Source organism: Oryx dammah, unplaced genomic scaffold, assembly GCF_014754425.2.
Source record: "Oryx dammah isolate SB20612 unplaced genomic scaffold, SCBI_Odam_1.1 HiC_scaffold_7, whole genome shotgun sequence".
Lineage (NCBI taxonomy): Eukaryota > Metazoa > Chordata > Mammalia > Artiodactyla > Bovidae > Oryx > Oryx dammah.
In genome coordinates, this window is record NW_024070191.1 from 27,219,748 (window position 1) to 27,241,351 (window position 21,604).

Sequence of the window (21,604 nt, forward strand, 5' to 3'; positions counted from 1 at the left end):
TTCATATTTGTTTTGGTAAACTTGCCCAGGTGACTTATATGGGCACAAGGTTTAAGAACTTCTGGCTGGGGAGAGGGCAGTCTGCCAGACCACTGACAGATCCCTGTCCTATTTACAGATATTTTTGCCGAAACTCCATGTTTCTATTCCTTAAAAAAAAAAAAAAAACTTATTATACAAAATCATACACTAAAAATAACCGGTCTTCTGGGATAGGAAAGGATGAGTGAAGAGAAGTGAAAATTTATGAAACTGTAACTGGATCACTAACAAGAATAATAAGAAACTCCAGCCCAGTTACGAGCTTTTCAGGTGGTGCTAGTGGTAAAGGACCCGCCTACCAACGTAGGAGATGTTAGAGAGAGACTCAGGTTCGATTCCTGGGTCGGGAAGATCCCCTGGAGTAGGAAATGTCAACCCACTCCAGTATTCTTGCCTGGAGACTCCCATGGACAGAGGAGCCTGGCGGGTTACAGTTCATGGGGTCGCAAAGGGTCAGAGGTGACTGAGCACAGCTCAGTTACAGCTCCAGAAACATTTGTTCTTAACAACACAGTCAATTCTTTATATCCTTAAACCTAGAGACCGGTACTTCTTTTTCAGGCATTGGTCCTTGAGGACATTCTCTTCTAGCAGAGATCAGTATTAACTTCTTAATCAACATTTTTTTTTAATGACCAATGCTTGCCATTAGCTGTTAAAGTGCTGCACTAAATATGCCAGCAAATTTGGAAAACTCAGCAGTGTCCACAGAACTGGAAAAGGTCAGTTTTCATTCCAATCCCAAAGAATGGCAATGCCAAAGAATGTTCAAACTACTGCACAATTGCACTCATCTCACACACTAGCAAAATAATGCTCAAAATTCTCCAAGCCAGGCTTCAACAGTACATGAACCATGAACTTCCAGATGTTCAAGATGAATTTAGAAAAGGCAGAGGAACCAGAGATCAAATTGCCAACATGCATTGGATCATTGAAAAAGCAAGAGAGTTCCAGAAAAACATCTGCTTTACTGATTATGCCAAAGCTTTTGATTGTGTAGATCACAACAAACTGTGGAAAATTCTTCAAGAGATGGGATACCAGACCACCTCACCTGCCTCCTGAGAAATCTGTATGCAGGTCAAGAAGCAACAGTTAGAACCAGACATGGAACAACAGACTGGTTCCAAATTGGGAAAGGAGAAAGGAGTACGTCAAGGTTGTATATTGTCACCCTGCTTATTTAACTTATATGCAGAGTACATCATGTGAAATTCCAGGCTGGATGAAGCGCAAGCTGAAATCAAGATTGCCAGGAGAGATATCAATAAACTCGTACGCAGATGACACCACCCTGATGGCAGAAAGCAAAGAAGAACTAAAGAGCCTCTTGAAGAAAATGAAAGAGGAGAGTGAAAAAGCTGGCTTAAAACTCACTATTCAAAAAAGTAAGATCATGGCATCTAGTTCCATCACGTCATGGCAAATATATGGGGAAACATTGAGAGACTTTATTTTCTTGGGCTCCAAAATCACTGCAGATGGTGACTGCAGCCATGAAATTAAAAGACACTTGCTGTTTGGAAGAAAAGCTATGACCAAACTGCTGCTGCTGCTGCTAAGTTGCTTCAGTCATGTCCGACTCTGTGTGACCCCATAGACGGCAGCCCACCAGGCTCCTCTGTCCCTGGGATTCTCCAGGCAAGAACACTGGAGTGGGTTTCCCTTTCCTTCTCCAATGCATGAAAGTTAAAAGTGAAAGTGAAGTCGCTCAGTCGTGTCTGACTCTTAGTGACCCTGTGGACTGCAGCCTACCAGGCTCCCCCATCCATAGGATTTTCCAGGCAAGAGTACTGGAGTGGGGTGCCATTGCCTTCTCCGATGACCAAACTAGACAGCATATTAAAAAACAGAGACATTACTTTGCCGACAAAGGTCCATATAGTCAAAGCTATGGTTTTTCCATAGTCATGTATGGATAGGAGAGTTGGACTATAAATAAGCTGAGCATCAAAGAATTGATGCTTTTGAACTGTGGTGTTGGAGAAGACTCTTGAGAGTCCCTTGGACTGCAGGGAGATCCAACCAGCCCATCCTAAAGGAAATCGGGAAGGACTGATGCTGAAGCTGAAACTGCAATACTTTGGCAACCTGAGGGGAAGAACTGACTCCTTGGAAAAGGTCCTGATGTTGGGAAAGATTGAAGGCAGGAGGAGAAGGGGACAACAGAGGATGAGATGGTTGGATGGCATCACTGACTCGATGGACATGAGTTTGAGCAAGCTCAGGGAGTTGATGATTGACAAGGAAGCCTGGTGAGCTGCAGTCCACGGGGTCGCAAAGAGTCAGACACGACTGAGCAACCGAACTGACTGATTGACATGCCATCATTATAACACTTCTTACAAAAATAGGGAAATGTCTTTCCAGCTTTTCATCTGTGCCATCAGCTCCTCCAGTCATAGTGGAAAATGTAGCAATTCTTGAAGCCACTAAACCAGCTGTAACTCACAATACACATCTGTGTGATATCAGCTTTTTTTCACAGGATCTTCATGTATTACTGAAGCCATGTTTTTAATCAGAAGAAAGCTTGTCTGGTAGTTCTTTTTAAAATTATTGTCCAGACCATGCCTTTTTTTTTTTTTTTTTTAGCCCCAAGTGAGCTGGGGATAAGGTAAAGTTTCTTTTTTGAAATATATTGTGTTTAAAAACTGAAGGTTTTACAGATTTGAATACAGAAATATTTAAAATATCTTTATGTACTCAAAGAACTTAATACAATTGAAACATAAAAATAGCAAGAGATTTGTGACAAATATGATAAAGTAGTATTATGCTTAATATATACAGCGTACATAGAAATTGATGGTAAAAGTCTTAAGATCTCAATAGCGGATAGTTAAAAGGAAAAAGTCCTTAAAAGAAGAAACATTAGCAACCAATAAACATGTGAAATAATCTTTGGTACAGCTAGTAGCCAAATGAAAAAAAGACAAGAACGAGGCTTCATTTTTACCTATTAAATTCATGTATATTTAAAAAGTGATAATATTCTAATATTTATGGGAGAATGGATGAACTAATTGCCTATATTTTTGAAAGACAACTTGGTAATGTACATCATGTTTTGACCCATCCTTTTTTTTTTAATTGATGTATAATTGCTTTACAGTTGTGCTATTTTCTGCCATATAACAAAGTGAATCAAAAGTGAGTATAATATTAATCTGTAAAGTTTTTGTTTGAAGATTTGTTTAAACTTTTTATTAAAATCCCTAAATGACTTTTTCCAAAATTCAAGAAAAAATTACTGCTACCTAAGTAGTAAAGTTACTTGAAAAGTAATTTTGTTAGCTTCACTGTCAAATTTAAGCTGATTTCTGCCAATATGTAGGTTTGGGTTCTTAAGGAAACTTTTTAAAAAGTCCTTTCATCTCTTTTTTAGTAGTATGACAATACTGTTGTCATTGGATGCTAGAATTCATCAATCATGTTTAAATATAAAAATTAGGTCGATGACTTTCTGCTCATAAATTCCTGAAACGCTATGTCCATGAAGAAGAAAAGGTCTCCTTGACTCACTTTGGAGCTTAACAGCACTGAAAGATGACCCGACCTCTTCGTTTTATGAACAGGAAGCTGAGTCAAAAAGAGAGAGAATGGTGAACTGGGCCATGATTGGTTGGGGTCAGTCTCTGGGATTGAACTTGGTTCCTAAGCTCCGAATGGTTTCCACCCTCTGTTCCCTGAGGTCTGTGATTCTTTTGGTGTGGATCCTCTCTCCGGCCCCGAGTAGGAGGCCGTGAAGGGTGACCTGATGCACACCTAGTGGTTCTACTCACCCCGATTTATCGAGTTTTATACACAAAGGTCCTATCTATCATTTCTTGAGATAGAGTTGCACAGTTCTTCATACTGGAAAATCAATAGGCTCAGTTTCTCTTTGGAAATTGTATTAGGTGTCTATGGCTGCTATAGCTAATTACTGCAAACTTAGAGGCTTAAAAAAACATGTGTTTTATTATCTTGAAGTTCTGAAGGTTAGAATTCCAAGACAGGTCCCACTGGGTGAAAAATCAGTGTTGCATTCCCTTCTAGAAGCTCTGGGAGGCAGTCTGTTTTCTTGGCATTTCCAGCTTCCAGAGGCTGCCTGCATTCCTTGGCTCAGGTCCCCATCCCCCTGACTACAAACCCAGCAACATTACACCTCTGCCCATTCCTTTACCAATGACACCTAGGGGATAGTATTTGCTCTTAAGGATTCACGTGAGTAGATTGGGTGAACTGGCTGATACAGCATCATTTCCGCACTTTAAGATCCTCACCTTGATCCCACCTGCAGAGTCCCTCTTGCCTTTTGAGGCAACCCATTCACAGGCTCTAGGAATTAAGATTGAGATTTCTTTAGGAGTTAATATTCTGCCTACCAAAGGAAGAAATGTGCTTTCATTGGTCTCAGCTCTAAGTGGGCAATCACCGTAAAAACTTTAATTTAGAACACTTTATAAACTGCTGAAACTTACTGAAGACTTAACGATATAATAATATCTACCAACATTTATTGAGGGCTTGCACTGCAACAGACACTGACTGCTCAGTGCTTAAATACATGATCTTATTTAATCCTTTTAAGAGACCTATGAGGTAGTTTCTGTTATAATCTCATTTTGAATGTTTAGAAACTGAGGTCTAAAGGATTCTAACAATTTGCTCATGGTTGCATAACTAGTATACGGTTGCATAACTAGTATACGGTGGCATAATGGGATTTGAATTTAGGTCTGTCTGACTCAACCTTTTATCCAGTAAACTTCTCTACTTACATTGAGTCATCTAGTGGTAAAAGTGTAACAGAGTATAATGAAATATTGAGAGTATAATTTATGTAGAGACAGTCTCCATGATACTTCTTTCTAATATGAAAAATAATTTTTTACCATGAATAAAAGCTTTCAATATGCCATTTTACCAGTGAGCTATGTTTAACTGATTAGTATTAGTTGGTTGTAAATAAGATTTAATGATCAATTCTCAGAGTTTTCATTTAAATAGAAAAGAGAGCTATTTTGCATGACTAAGCTGAAAGTAAATAGATCCTTCAACATTTTTTAGTGCCCTTAGATTCTATAGGTAAAGAATTTATTTTAGAAGTTTTATCATAGCTTAATTGATTAATAGGCTCTCCCTCCATACCTGTTGTTGTTGTTCAGTTGCTCAGTTGTGCCTGACTCTTTGCAACCCCATGGACTGCAGCACACCAGGCTTCCCTGTCCTTCACCATCTCCTGGATCTTGCTCAATCTCATGTCCATTGAGTCAGTGATGCCATTCAGTCATCTCGTCCTCTGTCGTCCCCTTCTCCTCCTGCCTTCAGTCTTTCCTAGCATCAGGGTCTTATCTTCTGACCCACCCCAGATGTAAGCACCATGGAGAGCAGGGTTCTTGTTCTTATTCAGGTTTGTTTCTTGAGTACGTAAAACAGTAGCATCCATTCAGATGGGCTTCTCTGGTGGCTCAGTGGTAAAAAGTCCATCTGCCAACGTAGGTTCAATCCCTGGGTTGAAAAGATACCCTGGAGGAGAAGAATGGCAACTCACTCCAATATTCTTGCCTGGGAAATCCCACAGACAGAGGAGCCTGGCAGGCTACAGTCCATGGGGTTGCAAGGGAATCAGATGTGACTTAGCGCTCAACAACACAAACCATTCAATACATACTCAATAATATTGGTTGAAAGAATGGAAATTGAGAACTATCTAAGAGAATAAAGCTGGCCATCTCTATGAATGAGCCAGTATCTGGCTACTAGTTGGATTTCAGAAGGTCTTTTCAATATGAAATATTCTAATGTGTTTGGCTAAAAGACGATGCAGTAGGTTCATATTGTATGAGTAGGAAAGGTACATGATAACCCTGATAAAGCTAAGGTGTTTTTGCATAAATCTGTGCATCAGAGAGAAACAAGTGGCTCATTTGATATGAAGTATTTGACTCCTGTACTGCTTTATTACTTTATTCATTTTCCTGTTCAGCAAATATTATTGGGCACTGTGCTAGTTACTAGGATAAAAGATGAATTAAAAGAAAAAGTTCATGATGTAAAGGAGTCTTCTCTCTCCTGGTTAAAACAAATACTTATTAAGATAAAATGCATTGTATTAAATGGAATAATAATAGATTTATGGGAACACAGAAGAGGGATCTTTAACTTACTATCCAAAAAATACTTCACTTGGGCTGGTCATCTTGAATATATTTTGGGAAAGGTGTAATGTGGATATACTGGAGAGTTGCAAAGATAGGACACAGTTCTTATATACTCTTCATCCAGCTCCTTATTCCCTTGGTGTATTGATCAACACTGAAAATTAACATTGGTACATGCCATTAGCTAAACTTTAGGCCTTATTCAGATTTTGCCATCTTGACTATAACCTTTCTTGCTAAAATGAAGTCACACATCTAAGTGCTTCATTTCCTTTTTTATTCTAAATCTTCTTGCTTTATGCTTGGAGGGTTTTCCACTCATTGTAGTATTCTATGAATCTAAAATTTTTATGACTTTAAAGACCCATTTCCTTCTTTGTATCAATCTTTAGGTTCCTAGAATGTTTAGTCTATTCCTTTACATTGGCAGCCCTTCCCTTTGAACATTTTAGTGACCCTTCTTGATAGTTTCCAGGTGCTTTTTTTTTGTCTTGAAGAATGACCATAGCTACATGCAGTTTTTCGGCTGTTAATTATATGATTAGGTGCCATTTGGATTTATATGAGCTAGTATTTTTTTACTTTTCAGATGATTTATGGATGCTGGCAGTCAAATCAGCACTAAGAATGAAAAGTAATTATTTTAAAGATGCAAAATATTTTCACCACCATCTTTCATTAGATTTTTACAGCTGTGTGAAATAGATACGGCAGATCTAGTGCCCATAGCCTCCTTCTTTTTATTAATTTTTTTATTGGACTATAATTGCCCCCCCTTTTTTTGACCACACTGTATAGCATATGGCATCTTATTCCCAGACCAGGGATTGAACCCTTGAGCTCTGCATTGGAAGCACTTAACCACTGGACCACCAGGGAAGTCTCCTCTTACTTCTTTTAAGGATAAGATGATTGAGTTTCAGAGTACCTCTCTGGTCCCACAGACCAAACAAGCCTTAGACTCTGAATTTGCAAACTCCTGATTCTTGCTATTCAAGGAGACTATAAAAATCTATGAGCAGTGGAGTTTAGTCATTTAAATTCATGAGCTAGAAACTATTAGCAAAGAAGCCAATTAAACTGCTTCCTAAATAAAAACAACCAAAACAAGAGCCTTTCTAGTGGCGTGCTTGTCCCTATGGAGGAAGTGAAAGTCACATGTTGTCATGCTAAGTAAGCTTCATTTTATGCAATGTGTGTGAATCTTTGTGCTGAGAAGATTCAATTGCAATTTAGAAACCAGTGGATTCTCTCAGAAGGTACAGAAAGCAGCTTACTTGTATTTTCAAGAGATGCTTTAGTGAGCTAATTTTTTATGCCAAATAAGGGAAACTATGAATTCTAACCTCCCTTATTGTGATTGTGTGTGTTGTCTAAAACCGGACTCCTTTCACTCTGATCCTATCCTTTGACTTCCAAGGACTGTGCAGGAGGGTATCCCAGCCTTGTAGCTCTGTTAGGTGGGTCCCAGAATTAGACTGCTTCTGATGATCAATGATGTGGCACAGATTTTCTTACTGTAAACAATCTGTTTCTTTGACTCTGGTCATTTTCTGTCTCTTCAACAAATTCATGACACTGGGAACCCTAAGATAAGAAACTCACCTTTCTTAACCTTTCCTGTGGGAGAGCAGTAAAATGATAAGGATTCAGCTGTTAAGTTGTCTGTGGACCAGCTTTAAAATACGAAGAAAAGTCTTTAAAGCTACACAAGCTTTGAAGATACTCCAAAGTCAAACTTGGGCCCTACTTAAGGAAGGATGCAAAGCTGGTTATTTAACTGTAGTGAGCAGAGCATAGAGAAATTTAACTTTGATCTGGTTGGCTTCAGTGCATCAAGAAGCTTCCCTTCGATCCTGGCATTCACTTTTTAGTGTCATTCAGTTTAATAAGTTATCCGTGAATTTTAAAAAAATAAAAAAGAAAGAAATCAGAAACATGGTTACCAGAAAAGCTGACCTGCCTAAATAACAAAGGAAGACATTTTCAAGGTCCTGAAAGGACACACTGATTTTGTGATTAGCTCTGCTAAAGTGTTTTCTTCTTCAATGCAGGTTTTAAGGGGCTATGTGAAAAGTAGACGATGAGGTGCTATTATTGGTATAAATTAGGGCTTTGTTCAAAAGCAGTGTTTTATGTTTGAGGCAGTGCTTCAAAGTTTTCCCACAGCTGTTATTCTTTAAAACTACTTCTAATCATGTGTGCACCTACTCATCTTACCTGGGAATTTTATCCAGTTTAGAACATCTGAATGAGGTTCTCTCAAAAGATAAAAAGAATTTTAGTGACATCTGTTAATTAAATGATTGCTATTGTAAATATTAATTAATATTAATATGGACACTTGAAGGTCATGTTCCTGTCCAAAATTTACTTAAGCACATCAGAAAGCACATTTTCCATTACCATAAGAAAATAAATAAATATAATATCAAATTCTCAGTAACTGGATATTTCTCGAAGTCTCTGTTTAAGTGGCATGTTGGAGATAAATATGGCAGGTATGGATAGCAAATGAAAAAGAAAAAAAAATAGTTTTTGACAACAGAAAAGATCAAATTTATAAACATATGTCAAATGAAATTTGCTGTATGTCAGTTAGCTCAGACTATAATGGATCCGTTTTAACCCTGTGTGTTGATGGCCTTAAATGAGACTTGCAGCATAGCTTCTCCATGTTCCTGGGTGAGATGTTCTTATAACTGGGGGCAGCTGTGGTGACAGTGTTAATCAGGCAGGCCTGTTGAACACTTACCTTAAAGCTGCCGACAACGGTGCCGCTGCTGTGATTGGCTCCAGATTCCATGGCCAAGGCCATTTGCCTTTACACCTTGACAGAGCATCAGTAATCTCTTCAGTCCCTCGGTGCTGGGTTCCCGCATGGGAGCTATCTCGTTACAGTGAGTGAGACAGCACTGGAGTGAGACGCAGTGCGTTCCACCCTTATGGCATTTGAGGGATGATAGGCAATTGCATAGTTTAAAAATATATATATTTTTGTATCATACCATTTTTAAGTATTGTCTTGTTTCATTTCCCCATAAATCATCAAGGTAGCTTAGAAGAGATAGCCATTTTCATACCCGCTTATCTCCACTTTCTCCCACAGACTATATGTTTTATACTTGGAATATGCAGAAATGATCTATCATGGGTTGTATGCCAGGATTTATCAGGACACTCTTAATACATCAATAAGATAAATCTTACCTTTGACTTATAAACCTTTGGACAGAGCAAATTGTTCAGTTGGTTGCCTAGGAGTTAAGAGCAGGAGCTGGGACTTCCCTGGCAATGCAGTGGTTAAGATTTCACCTTCCAGTGCAGGGGATGTGGGTTCCATCCCTGGTCTGGGAGCGAAGGTCTCTTGGCAAAAAATAAAACAAAAAAAACAGAAACAATATTGTAACAAATTAATAAAAACTTTAAAAATGATCCACATCGATAAAAAAAAAAAAAAGGAGTAGGAGCTCTGGATCAGACTTCCGTGGTGCAGATACTGGCGCCCCAGTATGCCAGCTCCATGACTGTGGGAGGTTGCTTTACTACTCTGTTTCTGTTTGCTTGTCTATAAATTAGAATAATGCACATATCTCCTGGAATTGTCACAAAACTTAAAAGCCTCAATAAACATGATGTTCTTAGGACAGACAGTGCTTGATTTTTAATACATGCTAGGTTACTCAACCAGTGTTAGCTATTATTATTCTAAAGGAATTTATTGTTGAAAGTACTATGAGGACCTTATTGTAACTTCACCTTGTAAGTCTTGAAACCACTATTATAGTAGTTTTATAGTTTTGTCTTTAACCTTTACTATGAAATACTGGGCACAGCCCTATAGAGCTGTATAGAAGATGAAGATTGCTAATTTCAGCAAACATAATATTAATTTTTCAGGTTGAAAAATTCTCTTACCTAGTAAATCTGTGCTTATTGCCCTTGTAGAATTGTACAGTGTTGTAAATCTCTCACAGACATTTATGGAGAGGTGATCTGATTGTAAGAAACATAAAATTACTGTGGAGGCTATGAAATGAAATAATAGTTGCTAGATTTTTGTCAGCTGTCCTAGCTTTAAATCCTTGTCTGCTTCTTGACAGCCTTATGACCTTATACAAATGTTGGCATAACCCCTCTATCCTCACCTGTAAAATGGAAAGAATGGTTATCCACTTTATATGAAATACGTACAAGGAATAAGGAAGAGGGAAATTGACCCAAATCGTAAATCTGGGGATGTGCATTGATCATAATAGTTACTGACTAGTTAAGGAGCAAATTTAGACCTTGTAGACTGGGGTCAATTGATGAAGACAGTTGATCAACTTTGATTTGAAAGCAGAGGAGATCATATTAAAATGTTGGTTTTTCTTAAAGTGGAATAACAGCCTTGCCTCTGCGGGAGCCTCTGAGATAAGGTGCTTTAAAGGAGATGGGAAGGAATGTGGTTGCGATGACTGGGGTCTTAGCTGAGGCAGGAATCAAGTAGAAAACATTTTTTTTAATTTATTTTTAATTGGAGGATAATTGCTTTACAGTATTGCCATACCGCAATTTACGTGCAACGTAAATTAGCCATAGGTATACAATTGCTTTACAGTATTGCCATACCGCAATTTACGTTGCCATACCGCAACGTAAATTAGCCATAGGTATACATATGTCCCCTCCCTCTGGAACCTCCCGTCCTACCCCTCTAGGCTGTCATAGAGTCCTGGCTTGAGTCCCCCTGAGTCGTACAGCAAATCCCCACTGACTGTCCGCTTTCCATATGGTAATGTGTATGTTTCCAGCCGCCTCTCTCCATTTGTCCCACCCTCTCCTTCCCACCTCACACCCCGTGGCCCTAAGTCTGTTTTCCATGTCTGCACCTCCGTCACTGCCTCCAGTGGAGGACATTGTAGTCACGATGACCAGATGAGAGAAATCCAGGAGGACGTAAAAATGGCAAAGTCAAGGCAGGAATGCCTTTTTGACCATTTTCCAGTTAGATTTACATTTCCTTTTTATTAGCGTCCTGTGGCAGAGAGCATAACAGTCCTGATCCAGTGGAATGCATAAAAATGAAAATAATGTCAGTGGGGCCCTTTGATCTCAAATTTTTAAAAAGCCTTTTTGAGAAAGTGGGTGTGGGTTTTGAAGTAATATTTGGACCTGGATCTCTTCTTTATCAGTATCTTCTAGATCCTTGCTTCTACTTAGTTTTTTCAGCAAGGACATTTTGTGCTAAGTCCTTGAGATCCTGTGTGTCCAATACACTTAGACATCTGGGTGTTTACTGGCTTCTCCAGTGGCTCAGCGGGTAAAGAATCTGCCTGCAGTTCAGAAGGCACGAGACTTGTGGGTTCGATCCCTGAGTCGGGAAGATCCCCTGTAGGACACAGTAACCCACTCCAGTATTCTTGGCGAGGAAATGGAGCCTGGCAGGCTATACAGTCCCTGGGGTCACAAAGAGTTGGACACGACTGAGAGACTAACACTATGCTGGACATTTGGATGTCTGGATTATAGTACCAGTCAAAATGGACCCATCACCACCACCACCACCACAAGCCTGAGCCTCCACATAGGGGCTGTGACCACCTGCTCAAGACTGCTCCTGCCCCTCCTTTAATTGGGTAGCGACAGATTCCTTAAAGGGCTCTCTTTTTGTACATGTGCCTCTTTAGTGCAGCCTGCGGGTGTGATGTTTAGCTGTAGAATGTGATCAGTCATTTTCTGTGGCCTTAGAGTAAGCATGGGCTTCCCCATGGCTCAGTAGGTAAAGAATCTGCCTGTGATTCAGGAGACACAGGAGATGCAGGTTCAATCCCTGGGTCAGGAAGGTTACCCAGAGAAGGAAATAGCAACCCACCCCAGTATTCTTGCCTGGAAAATTCCATGGATGGAGGAGCCTGGTGGGCTACAGTCCAACGGGTCACAAAGAATCGAACATGCCTGAGTGACAAAAAAAAAAAAAAAAGAGTAAACATAGTTTTTGACTGGGCTGGTTGTGACTCATATCTTCGAAAGGAACATTTAAAAGAATCCTACTGTTACAGTCAGTTTGTAGCAGTGAACTGGGGGATGTGGAACTTTGTGCAAATCTCTCTGTGAAAAGCCACGCTGAAGACGGCAATGCTTGAGAGATGAAGGTTAACACTAGTAAGAAGCCAACTCTGCCTTAGTGGTCCAACCATTGTGAATAAGAGAAGTAAAATACTGAAATTTTGCTCCTGAATTTATTGTATCATAATATGTTGTATAATGTCATGTTGCATGCATATGTTATGAGGATTGTTCCAAACGCTTATAAAGATATTATTTGGTGATACACATTCATCCTTGTATAAGGAGTTGGGCGTAGAACTGCTAAAATGGTATTTCTGGGTCCAACTATCTTAACTATACTTTGAAGCCTAGTTTTAGTGTGTTGACTGGTTTAGTTTATTGCCAATGGTATGGCGTAAGCTTGAGAATATCTTGTAATAAACCACCTGAACTTTATATAGTGACTTTCTCACAAGTGGAGGTACCCATATGCTTTATCTCCTTCTCCAAATATCCTTGCTGCATACACAGGGACACATAACAGGTTTCCATTTAGGCTCACAGGGAACTCTAGTTAACTGTAGTTAGGGACAGACTATCTGGAGGATGATTCGGCTGGACTTGAGGCAGCGTGAGCCTTAAGTCACCACATGTGGCAGCAAATAGTGACCTGTGAGATAGTCCCTAACATAATTTAAGACCACACACTGCCTCAGTAGCAGTGATTTTAATCCTAGGTGTATTGTGAAATACCATTGCTGCTAGACCTTGCAGCCTTATACACAGTTATATTTACAAAATATAAACCTGATAAGTTTTCCCTTTTTTAGTCAAATTTGTGAGTACAATTCAGAAGAGAAGACCAGATGACTAAGTATAATAAACTTTATAATAAACTGTATATTGTGACCATAATTTTCTCGATAAAGGACTTATAGAGACTTTCCTCAGTCACTTATTTACCTTTAACATTTCTATAAAAAACAGGGCATCCTTCTGTGTAGAAGACTCATTCATGATATTCGTGTGGCTTTCCTTAACTAACATCATTGCCAGTCACCAGCTTTCACTGTGAGATCTGCACCTGTGTGATATCAGGCTTTTAAATTGTTTTATGTGCGGAAGACTTCACTGGGGGTCGTAGCTGAAAGCTCACAGTGATTTGATACTATTTTGCAGGTTTCCTGTTTAATTTGATCAGTGTCAAGGCTCTTCAGTTTAACTGTACAGTCAAACGTGGAGAGTTATGAGCTAGTTTTGCACCATCAGGACATCCAAAGAAAAGAAACAATTCGTCTAGTGTCCCATGCTATCTGCGTTATCTCATCAGCACACACATGCTAAAATGCATTCCTTGTTCTTAACAATACAATACAACATTTGATAATAGCAGTATTGAACATATTAAAAAAAAAGTACCCAGTAGACAAGGAAAATGAGAGGATTGCTTAGATGTATAGTTCTTCTTCACCTTTATCACAAATACTCATTCACACATTAAAGAATTGGAATAAACAAGCATCATGCCTTCAATTTTTGTGTGGTCAGCATGTAAAATAATTGTTTTTGGGTAACTGTCACGGTTTTGCTTTTTCTCCATTGTACGACTATCAAATAAAAAATGTAGACATGCAAAAATAGACTTTTAAAGTATACAGTCATACCTGCTTGCATTGACTTAGAGTCAGAAGAGTATATTTGTGATCTTTTAAAGCCCTGTAAAACACTTAAAGCCTGTAAAAACAAGTGCCTGCAAAATGTGTGGCATCGCTCTGAGTGTTTGGGGGTTTCTATTTTTATAGGCTCCTCCTTTTTGCACTTCACTGTCTGTCTCTGTTGATACATTTCTAAGGGTGTGGCTAGGTTCATATTAACGTCAAGCAAGTTTGAAGTAGATTTAGGCAATGACTGTTTAAAACTTGCTCTGTCATTAAATTGTTTCAGGGTGTGGAAATGCTGCCTCCCAGAATCACAGTGAAAGCAGAATTATGAACTGTGGTAGACCAAATACAATTAAATCATCCCAAAGATGTTCAGATCATTTACTACATTGGAAGCAGTAACTTAGCGTTGTGTTTACCTTCATCAATTTTTAATTAGGGCTTCCCAGGTGGCGCTAGTGGTAAAGAACCTGGCTGCCAGTGCAGGTGGACGTAAGAGACCCAAGTTCGATCCCTGGGTTGGGAAGATCCCCTGGAGGAGGAAATGGCAACCCACTCCAGTGTTCTTGCCTGGAGAATCCCGTGGACGGAAGAGCCTAGCGGGCTGCCGTCCACAGAGTTGAACAGAGCTGGACGCAGCTGAAGCGACTTAGCACACACAACAGTCGTTAGTTAACAGGCTGTTTACTCTTAAACAAGAATCGAAGGGCATGTAAATTTTTTCTTTACAGTTCTAAAATCCAAGTACTCACTTTAAAATATTGCCCATGGTTTAGAAGCTACCCTTGGTCTTATAAAGTTATATCTGAATTTCAGAAAGTGCTTGGTGGAGTGCTTTCTCAGTGAAATAAATGAGATTATTTTATGCGAGTAAAATGTGTGAGAAACATACATAGTTTTAAAATGTATTCTAGTAATATATGCATATTATTTTATAATCTAATGGAAGGAAATTGACTCTATTGAAAGTTGCCTCATTATGAATAGAGGAGAGAAAGCACACAGACCATATGTCATCAACATTAGTTTGCACACTTATCAAGAGTCTGTGAAATATCCAGGGGTATTCCATTAGGGTGGTTATGTGAGAAGAAATAAAGAAAAATTTATGTTGTTGCCCAGTACTGTAGGATGCCTCCATTTGGGCTCCACCTGGAGTGAGTGAGGAACTTTATGTGGTACTTTTCTAGAAGGTATCACTGACTGCAGAATACCCAGGGGCCAACAGGGCAGTCGTGTGGCTGGGTTAGTGGGCCACAGATTTGTTTCTCCATTTACGGAGAATTTTAACAGCTCAGAACAGCTGTTCTCTGAAAAGCTGTGTATCCTCACGTCATAGCTGGTTTCTCCTGAAGACACAGCAGAGACATTATGACAAGTGGACTCCCAGGGATGCTGGAAGCATCTGTGCTTGTGACAGTCTTGAGGCTACGTGCAAGAGAGAGAAGCTTAGGCTAATCAATAGAGGTATATCCAAATCCCAAACATGAAGAAATATTTATATGTTGGGGTCAGCTTAAGGAGTGGATATTCTAGTTACGAAAGGCCTTGCCTCTCAAGATCTGTGCCTCATTATGTCATAGATCATCTCTTAAGGACAAAGAGGTACCAGTCTTGCATGAGAACCCCCAAATGAGAGGGCAGATATGTTGGCCTGCCAAATAAGACATTGTTTTCCTTCCACCAGAGGACCTAGTGGGATTGAAGCCCCAAAGTCATGGTTATCAGGTTGAATGCAGGAGGACTTCAGTGCCATACCACTCGCAGAATTTTATTGGAGAATATAATCTTAAGAGCTACATTTGTAAGTTACAGCACAGCACAGATATTCCCAAGAATCTCAATGACTACCAATTTAGCCAAGACTTCAAAAGTAGTTACTGAAAGCTTGAGTCTTTTTTAATGGCAGAAAGATCAGATTAAAAAGGCAAGAAAGCTAAGAGAAACCAATATTCCTTTTGCTCCCTTTCTGTGTGTGTGAGAGTGTGTGCACACCTGCGTGTATGTATGTATATCCTTATTTGCAGAATCATGTGAAATTTAGTTGTAGACATCATGACATTTCAGAAAATACTGCCTAAGAACAAGGGCATTCTTCTGCATGACCACAGTGCAGTTATCACACTTGAGAAACTTACTTTTGATACAGGACCTTTATTCAGATTTCCCTAGTAGTCCTAATAATGTTCCTTATAACTATTTTTTCCCTGAAGCAAGATCCAATCACTAGTCAAAGTCTATTGCATTTGTCAGTCTCATTTAATCTACATCAGTTTCACAGTCTTTTATCTTTCATGACATTGATATTCCTGAAGCCTAGGCCAACTGTTTTGTCAAATATCCCTCAGTTTGAATTTGTCCAACTGTTTCCTCACATTTGAAATCAAGACTCTTACTAAAGTCATAATAAATAAAGAAATGAAGATAGGAGGGTAATGGGGAAGGAGAGGTGACAGAAAGAGATAGTGGAATAGAATAAGAGAAAAGAAAGCAAAAAGAGATGCAAATGGACTTCATGAAGATTTCAAACAAAATGACAGAATCTGGTAGATTTGTATTCAGGCTGTATTGGTAAGCAAATGAATGGAGAGGTAAGTGAGGGAACATGGTACTTATTGAGAGTTAAGGACATCTCAAATATTGTGTTTAGAACATTTTGGATAGACACAAGGGAATGAACCTTGAAAATCTGGGCTGTATGCCAAGCTAAACACAAAATTAAGTGAAAACAACAACAAAAATTCTAACTAGTTCTTTTAATCTGTACATAAAAGAATGAGGTGGTTTATTTTTCGTAATAGATGTAAACCAGTTTTTTTGGTGTCATTTAAAACCCTTTGCTAGGTTTGCAAAATTGAAAATGATCTTAAGGAGTTAATAGGAATATACAAATACTCTACCAGATAGATGAGAATTTAGTCTGTTTTTTAAAACCTCTACAACAGAAATTCGTGGACCACATCTTAAAGGGAAGGCTCTCCTAGGAAAGCTCTTCAGGAAGTAAATCTTATTTTCAAGCTGTCCAAAATAAATAAATAAATAAATAACCAGAGAAAATCATCAGGTGTCAGAGGCTAAGAACAGCTGAAATATTGATTCCATTTGCTAACTTGCTGCTGTGTCTTCACATTCAGTGTCTGCTTCTCCACCTTATCTCCCAGCCTCTAAATAAGAAAAGGGGGATGTGTAATTGTAGGAACACTGTTAAGAAGTCACAATGTTCAAATAGTTTTTGCTGTAATTTAATGGAAAATGTATATACTCATTCCTGACATTTTTGGAGGGATTTTCTTGGTAAGGGCAGAGTTGTAGAAAAATAAATATATGCAGAGTGGGAAAGGTACACCATTTCCTGTGCGTGCCTAACATGGTTCTGATTGCCATCCTTGGGGTCTTGATGCTGTACACAGTGAATAATTGCTCACTGGATCTGAGAGGTGCAGTCTCCTTTGGTGGATTTGAAGAATTAACTTCTCATTAAGTCCTGAACTGGGGCAGAAATAGACTTTGTATTTGGCTTTTCTAAGACTCTATTGAAACAGAGATGTTGAGGCATCACTTTCTGCGGTGTTGATTAAGTGAAATTATGTGTGCAGAGGAAAATCCATTCGATATGCTTTTATTTTTAAACTGTTTTATTATGGGGAAAAAAAAAAACCAGACATTCTATATAGTATTGTAGGAATTTCCCTGGCAGTCCAGTGGCTAAGACTTTGCCTTTCAGTGCCAGGGTGAAGGTTCGATCCCTGGTTGGGCAGCTAAGATCCCATATTCCTTTTGGTCAAAAAGACAAAACATAAAACAGAAGCAATATTGTAACAAATTCAATAAAGACTTTAAAAATGGACCACGTTTAAAAAAAGATCTTAAAAAAGAATCATATACTAAATCCCTGCTTCTACATATTGACTGGCTTACCACAGTCAACTTCTTGGGGAATTTATTTCATTTTTATGCCTAACTGTTCCCCACTGGCTTCCCAGGGGGCAGTGGTGGTAAAGGATGAGCCTGCCAGTGATACAGAGATGCAGGTTCCATCCCTGGGTTGGGAAGACTCCCTAGAGGAGGGTATGACAACACACTGCAGTATTTTTACTTGGAGAATTCCGTGGACAGAGGAGGCTGGTGGGCTACAGTCCGTAGGGTCACAAAGAGTCGAACATGACTGAAGCAGCTGAACACATTCCCCACTACCATTTCATACTGAAGAAAATCTCAGATATTCTAACATTTTATCCATAAAGATATCAGTAGAGAATAGGTACTCTTTGACGCAGTCTTGCTTAAAATAGTAATGCTATGTAAGCATTTAATATAAGTGAATGAGTGAGTGAGAGTCACTCAGTTGTGTCTGACTCTTTGCGACTGCATAGACTATACAGTCCGTGGTATTCTCTAGGCCAGAATACTGGAGTGGGTTGCCTTTTCCTTCTCCAGGGGACCTTCCCAACCTAGGGATCGAATCCAGGTCTCCCACATTGCAGGCAGATTCTTTACCAGCTGAGCCACATAAAGTGTCCTATAAATTAATGCACAAGATAAGCATTCTCCCAGCTCTGTTGAGACGATTTATAAGGGTGAAATCCAATCGAACTGATAATCTGATGGGAGTGTGGTGGTCTTCTGGAAAGGTCATTTGTTGTTTGTGGGAGAGTATCTGTAGACCCAGTAAAAGTGTTGTCACCAAAGAAGAGTGATGTCACCAGAGAATCCCTGTCTTGAAGAAATGAGTACTGTTTGTTCTCTGGATTACTTCTGTTGATAGCATAGTCTAACTCTGACTCTCCAGAGTGTTGTAACCGTGGACAAGAGACACTTACCTGTCTCTGAAAATAAGCTTCCCATTTGAAAAAATGTGTGTGATACCTGTTGTACCTATTCACAGAACTGTCATGCAGATTAATTGTGATCTTGGATGTGACTGTGCTGTAGAAATAATGGCCCAGTTACCTGTTCTTTAGCATAAGATTTTGATTCTTTGAAATGACCAGTCTTCAGGAATTTTAATAGTACCAGAGGATATAAAGATGGAAGAAACTGCTATCTTGAATATATATGTGTGTATATATATATAAATGTATTTTTTAGAATATTTTTAAAGAATAGATTTTTATTGAAGTAGACTTGATGTATAATATAGTGATTCACAGTTTTTAAATGGTGCACTATATTTTATGCTTTATGCTTCCTTGGTGGCTCGGACAGTAAAAATCTGTCTGCAATGCAGGAGAGTGGGATTTGATCCCTGGGTGGGGAAGACCCCCTGGAGAAGGAAATGGCAACCCACTCCAGTATTCTTATTTGGAGAATCCCATGGACAGGGGAGCTTGGTGGACTATAGTCCATGGGGTCACAAAGAGTTGGACACCACTGAGTGGCCAACACTTTCACTGTATTTTATAATTATTATAAAATAATGGCTATGCCCCCTGTGTTGTACAATATGTCCTTGTAGCTTATTTTATGCCTAATAGTTTGTACCTCTTAATCATCTACACATATATTGCCTCTCTCCACTTCCCTGTCCCCACTGGTGACCACTAGTTTCTTCTTTATATCTGTGTGTCTGCTTCAAAGAATAATTTTATAACCTAAGTTCTCTTTTTCCCCCTGAATATGTTTTATCTGAGCATTTTTATTATTCTCTAAGCTGAGATACATTTTGACTGACACCCCCCTCCCCTTTTTCTTTTCTCTCTCAGTTAGTAAAACCTTTGTGAATGGTCTCTTGATCATGCTCACCAAAATGAACATGTTTCTCTTGGAAAGGTTACCATGTGACCAGAACTTTATTCCTTCTCTTTTCTTTTTTAGCCTTGCCTCCTCGCTTGAAAGAGATGAAGAGTCAGGAGTCTGTGGCAGGTTCCAAACTAGTGCTTCGGTGCGAGACCAGTTCTGAATACTCCTCTCTCAAGTTCAAGTGGTTCAAAAATGGGAGTGAATTAAGCCGAAAGAACAAACCACAAAACATCAAGATACAGAAAAGGCCAGGGTAAGTATACTGCATGTTACAGCAGAGGCCATGCCTAGCAATACAATGGTATAAAATATAAAAATTATTAACAGCTTAGTAAATAAGTGTACCATCAACAAACCAGATACATGATAAGTGAAAAGATTTTTCATTATACGGGGGCTAGAAATTGGGTCATTATATAGGAAAGAATTTCAAAGTATGTCATCTTACAACTTCTGGACAAAGAAAGGAAGGATGGATGTGGAAAGAACGGTAACATGTGGCTAGAAATAGAAGGGGTGAGAGAAGATAATAGCAAACTGCTGTATAGCACAGGCAGCTCACCTCAGTACTCTGTGATGATCTGAGGGGTGGGAGCGAGGGAGGGCCAAGCAGAAGGGGATATACATATATATATATATCTATATATATCAGATTCACTTCATTGTGCAGCAGAAAAACTAACACAAAGTGGTAAAGCAGTTACACTCCAATTAAAAAAAGAATTCAAATCAAAAATTTTTTAAAAACTAAAAAATATTAATAGGAGCTATTGTAGTAGTAAGTAATAGATGAGATCCTAAAATCCTGTATAGAATACCTGTGCCTTACACAATCAAGCTCAGTTGGGAAAGAATCTGCCTGCAATGTAAGAGACCCAAGTTCGATTCTTGGGTAAGGAAGATCCCCTGGAGAAGGAAATGGCAACCCACTTCAGTATTTTTGCCTAGAGAATCTCATGGACAGAGGAGCCTGGTGGGCTACAGTCTGTGTGTTTGCAAGAGTCAGACACGACAGCAACTAAACATGTATCATTATGTGAAGAGTTAGAATGTAATCAATCAGTTGAATCTGAACTATTCTCAAGTAAATTTAATATGTAAAATTAATGTGTAACTGACAATTCTGTTAAGCTCCATCACCATGAGAGCAGATTAAAATATCTAGTAATCCTAAATAGCAAGAATCTGAAGTTTTCCTGCCATCCTTGAGGAGATCCCTATTTGGGAAGTGTTCATGTGACCCCCTATAACATCTGTGTATTCTATACCTACTCTAAAATGATGCTCTTTTATTTATTTTTTTCTTCATTTTTTCCCTCCTTATTTAAGAACGTTTACTTCCAATCTCAAACTACATTTTGAAATTACAGAAGAGCTAAATGTCTTGGGTTTTTGCTTGTGAACAGTCCTTTCATCAATGTGACATGTATCATAGGGGTTCACAGCTCCAGGGTGACCTTTTTCTCTACTTACACTTCAGAGGATTCCAGTGAAATCCCAGAGATGATATATGAAACAACAATGAGAATCACCTCCTAGACTTTGCTTTTATAGGGCAAATACCAAAAACACCAAACACACATGAGCCGGAAAAAATAAAGTGATATAAGGGACATGAATTTAATCTTACCAAAGTGTTTAATGACTGTGAGAGCCATAATTAAGGATGTTTTCCTGTTTCTCTGGTTTTAGTAACTACTCTGCTTATCCTTGTTATTGATTGTGTCAGTACAGTGTCTTGATTTGGAAGAATAATGCGGAAGGAACTATCAGTGTAGCAGGTGGTACTTCAAATATACAAAAAATAATAATAATAATTCTGTGAAGTGACAGAGTGCTTTTGTATATAATCTTATTTGTTTGGTTTTTTAACAATTTTCCCCTAGGAGTAAGGCCAGTTTACTGCTCGTGGTGACTCTAATTTTGCAGGTTAAGAAATCAGGGGTCAAAAAACTGTTGTCTTTCCTTGAGTCATCC

The 21,604-nt window shown here is 38.9% G+C and overlaps 1 protein-coding gene across 2 annotated transcripts in view; it reads left to right on the forward strand.

Annotated features, from left to right (window-relative positions):
- The window catches only part of NRG1 (neuregulin 1), a 1,146,491-nt gene that overhangs the window by 942,755 nt on the left and 182,132 nt on the right, over positions 1-21,604 (forward strand). For both annotated transcript variants that reach the window (XM_040242908.1, XM_040242912.1), the window contains exon 2: positions 19,703-19,880. In XM_040242908.1, the coding sequence (XP_040098842.1) occupies positions 19,703-19,880 (178 nt within the window). The remainder of the gene's footprint in view (positions 1-19,702; positions 19,881-21,604) is intronic.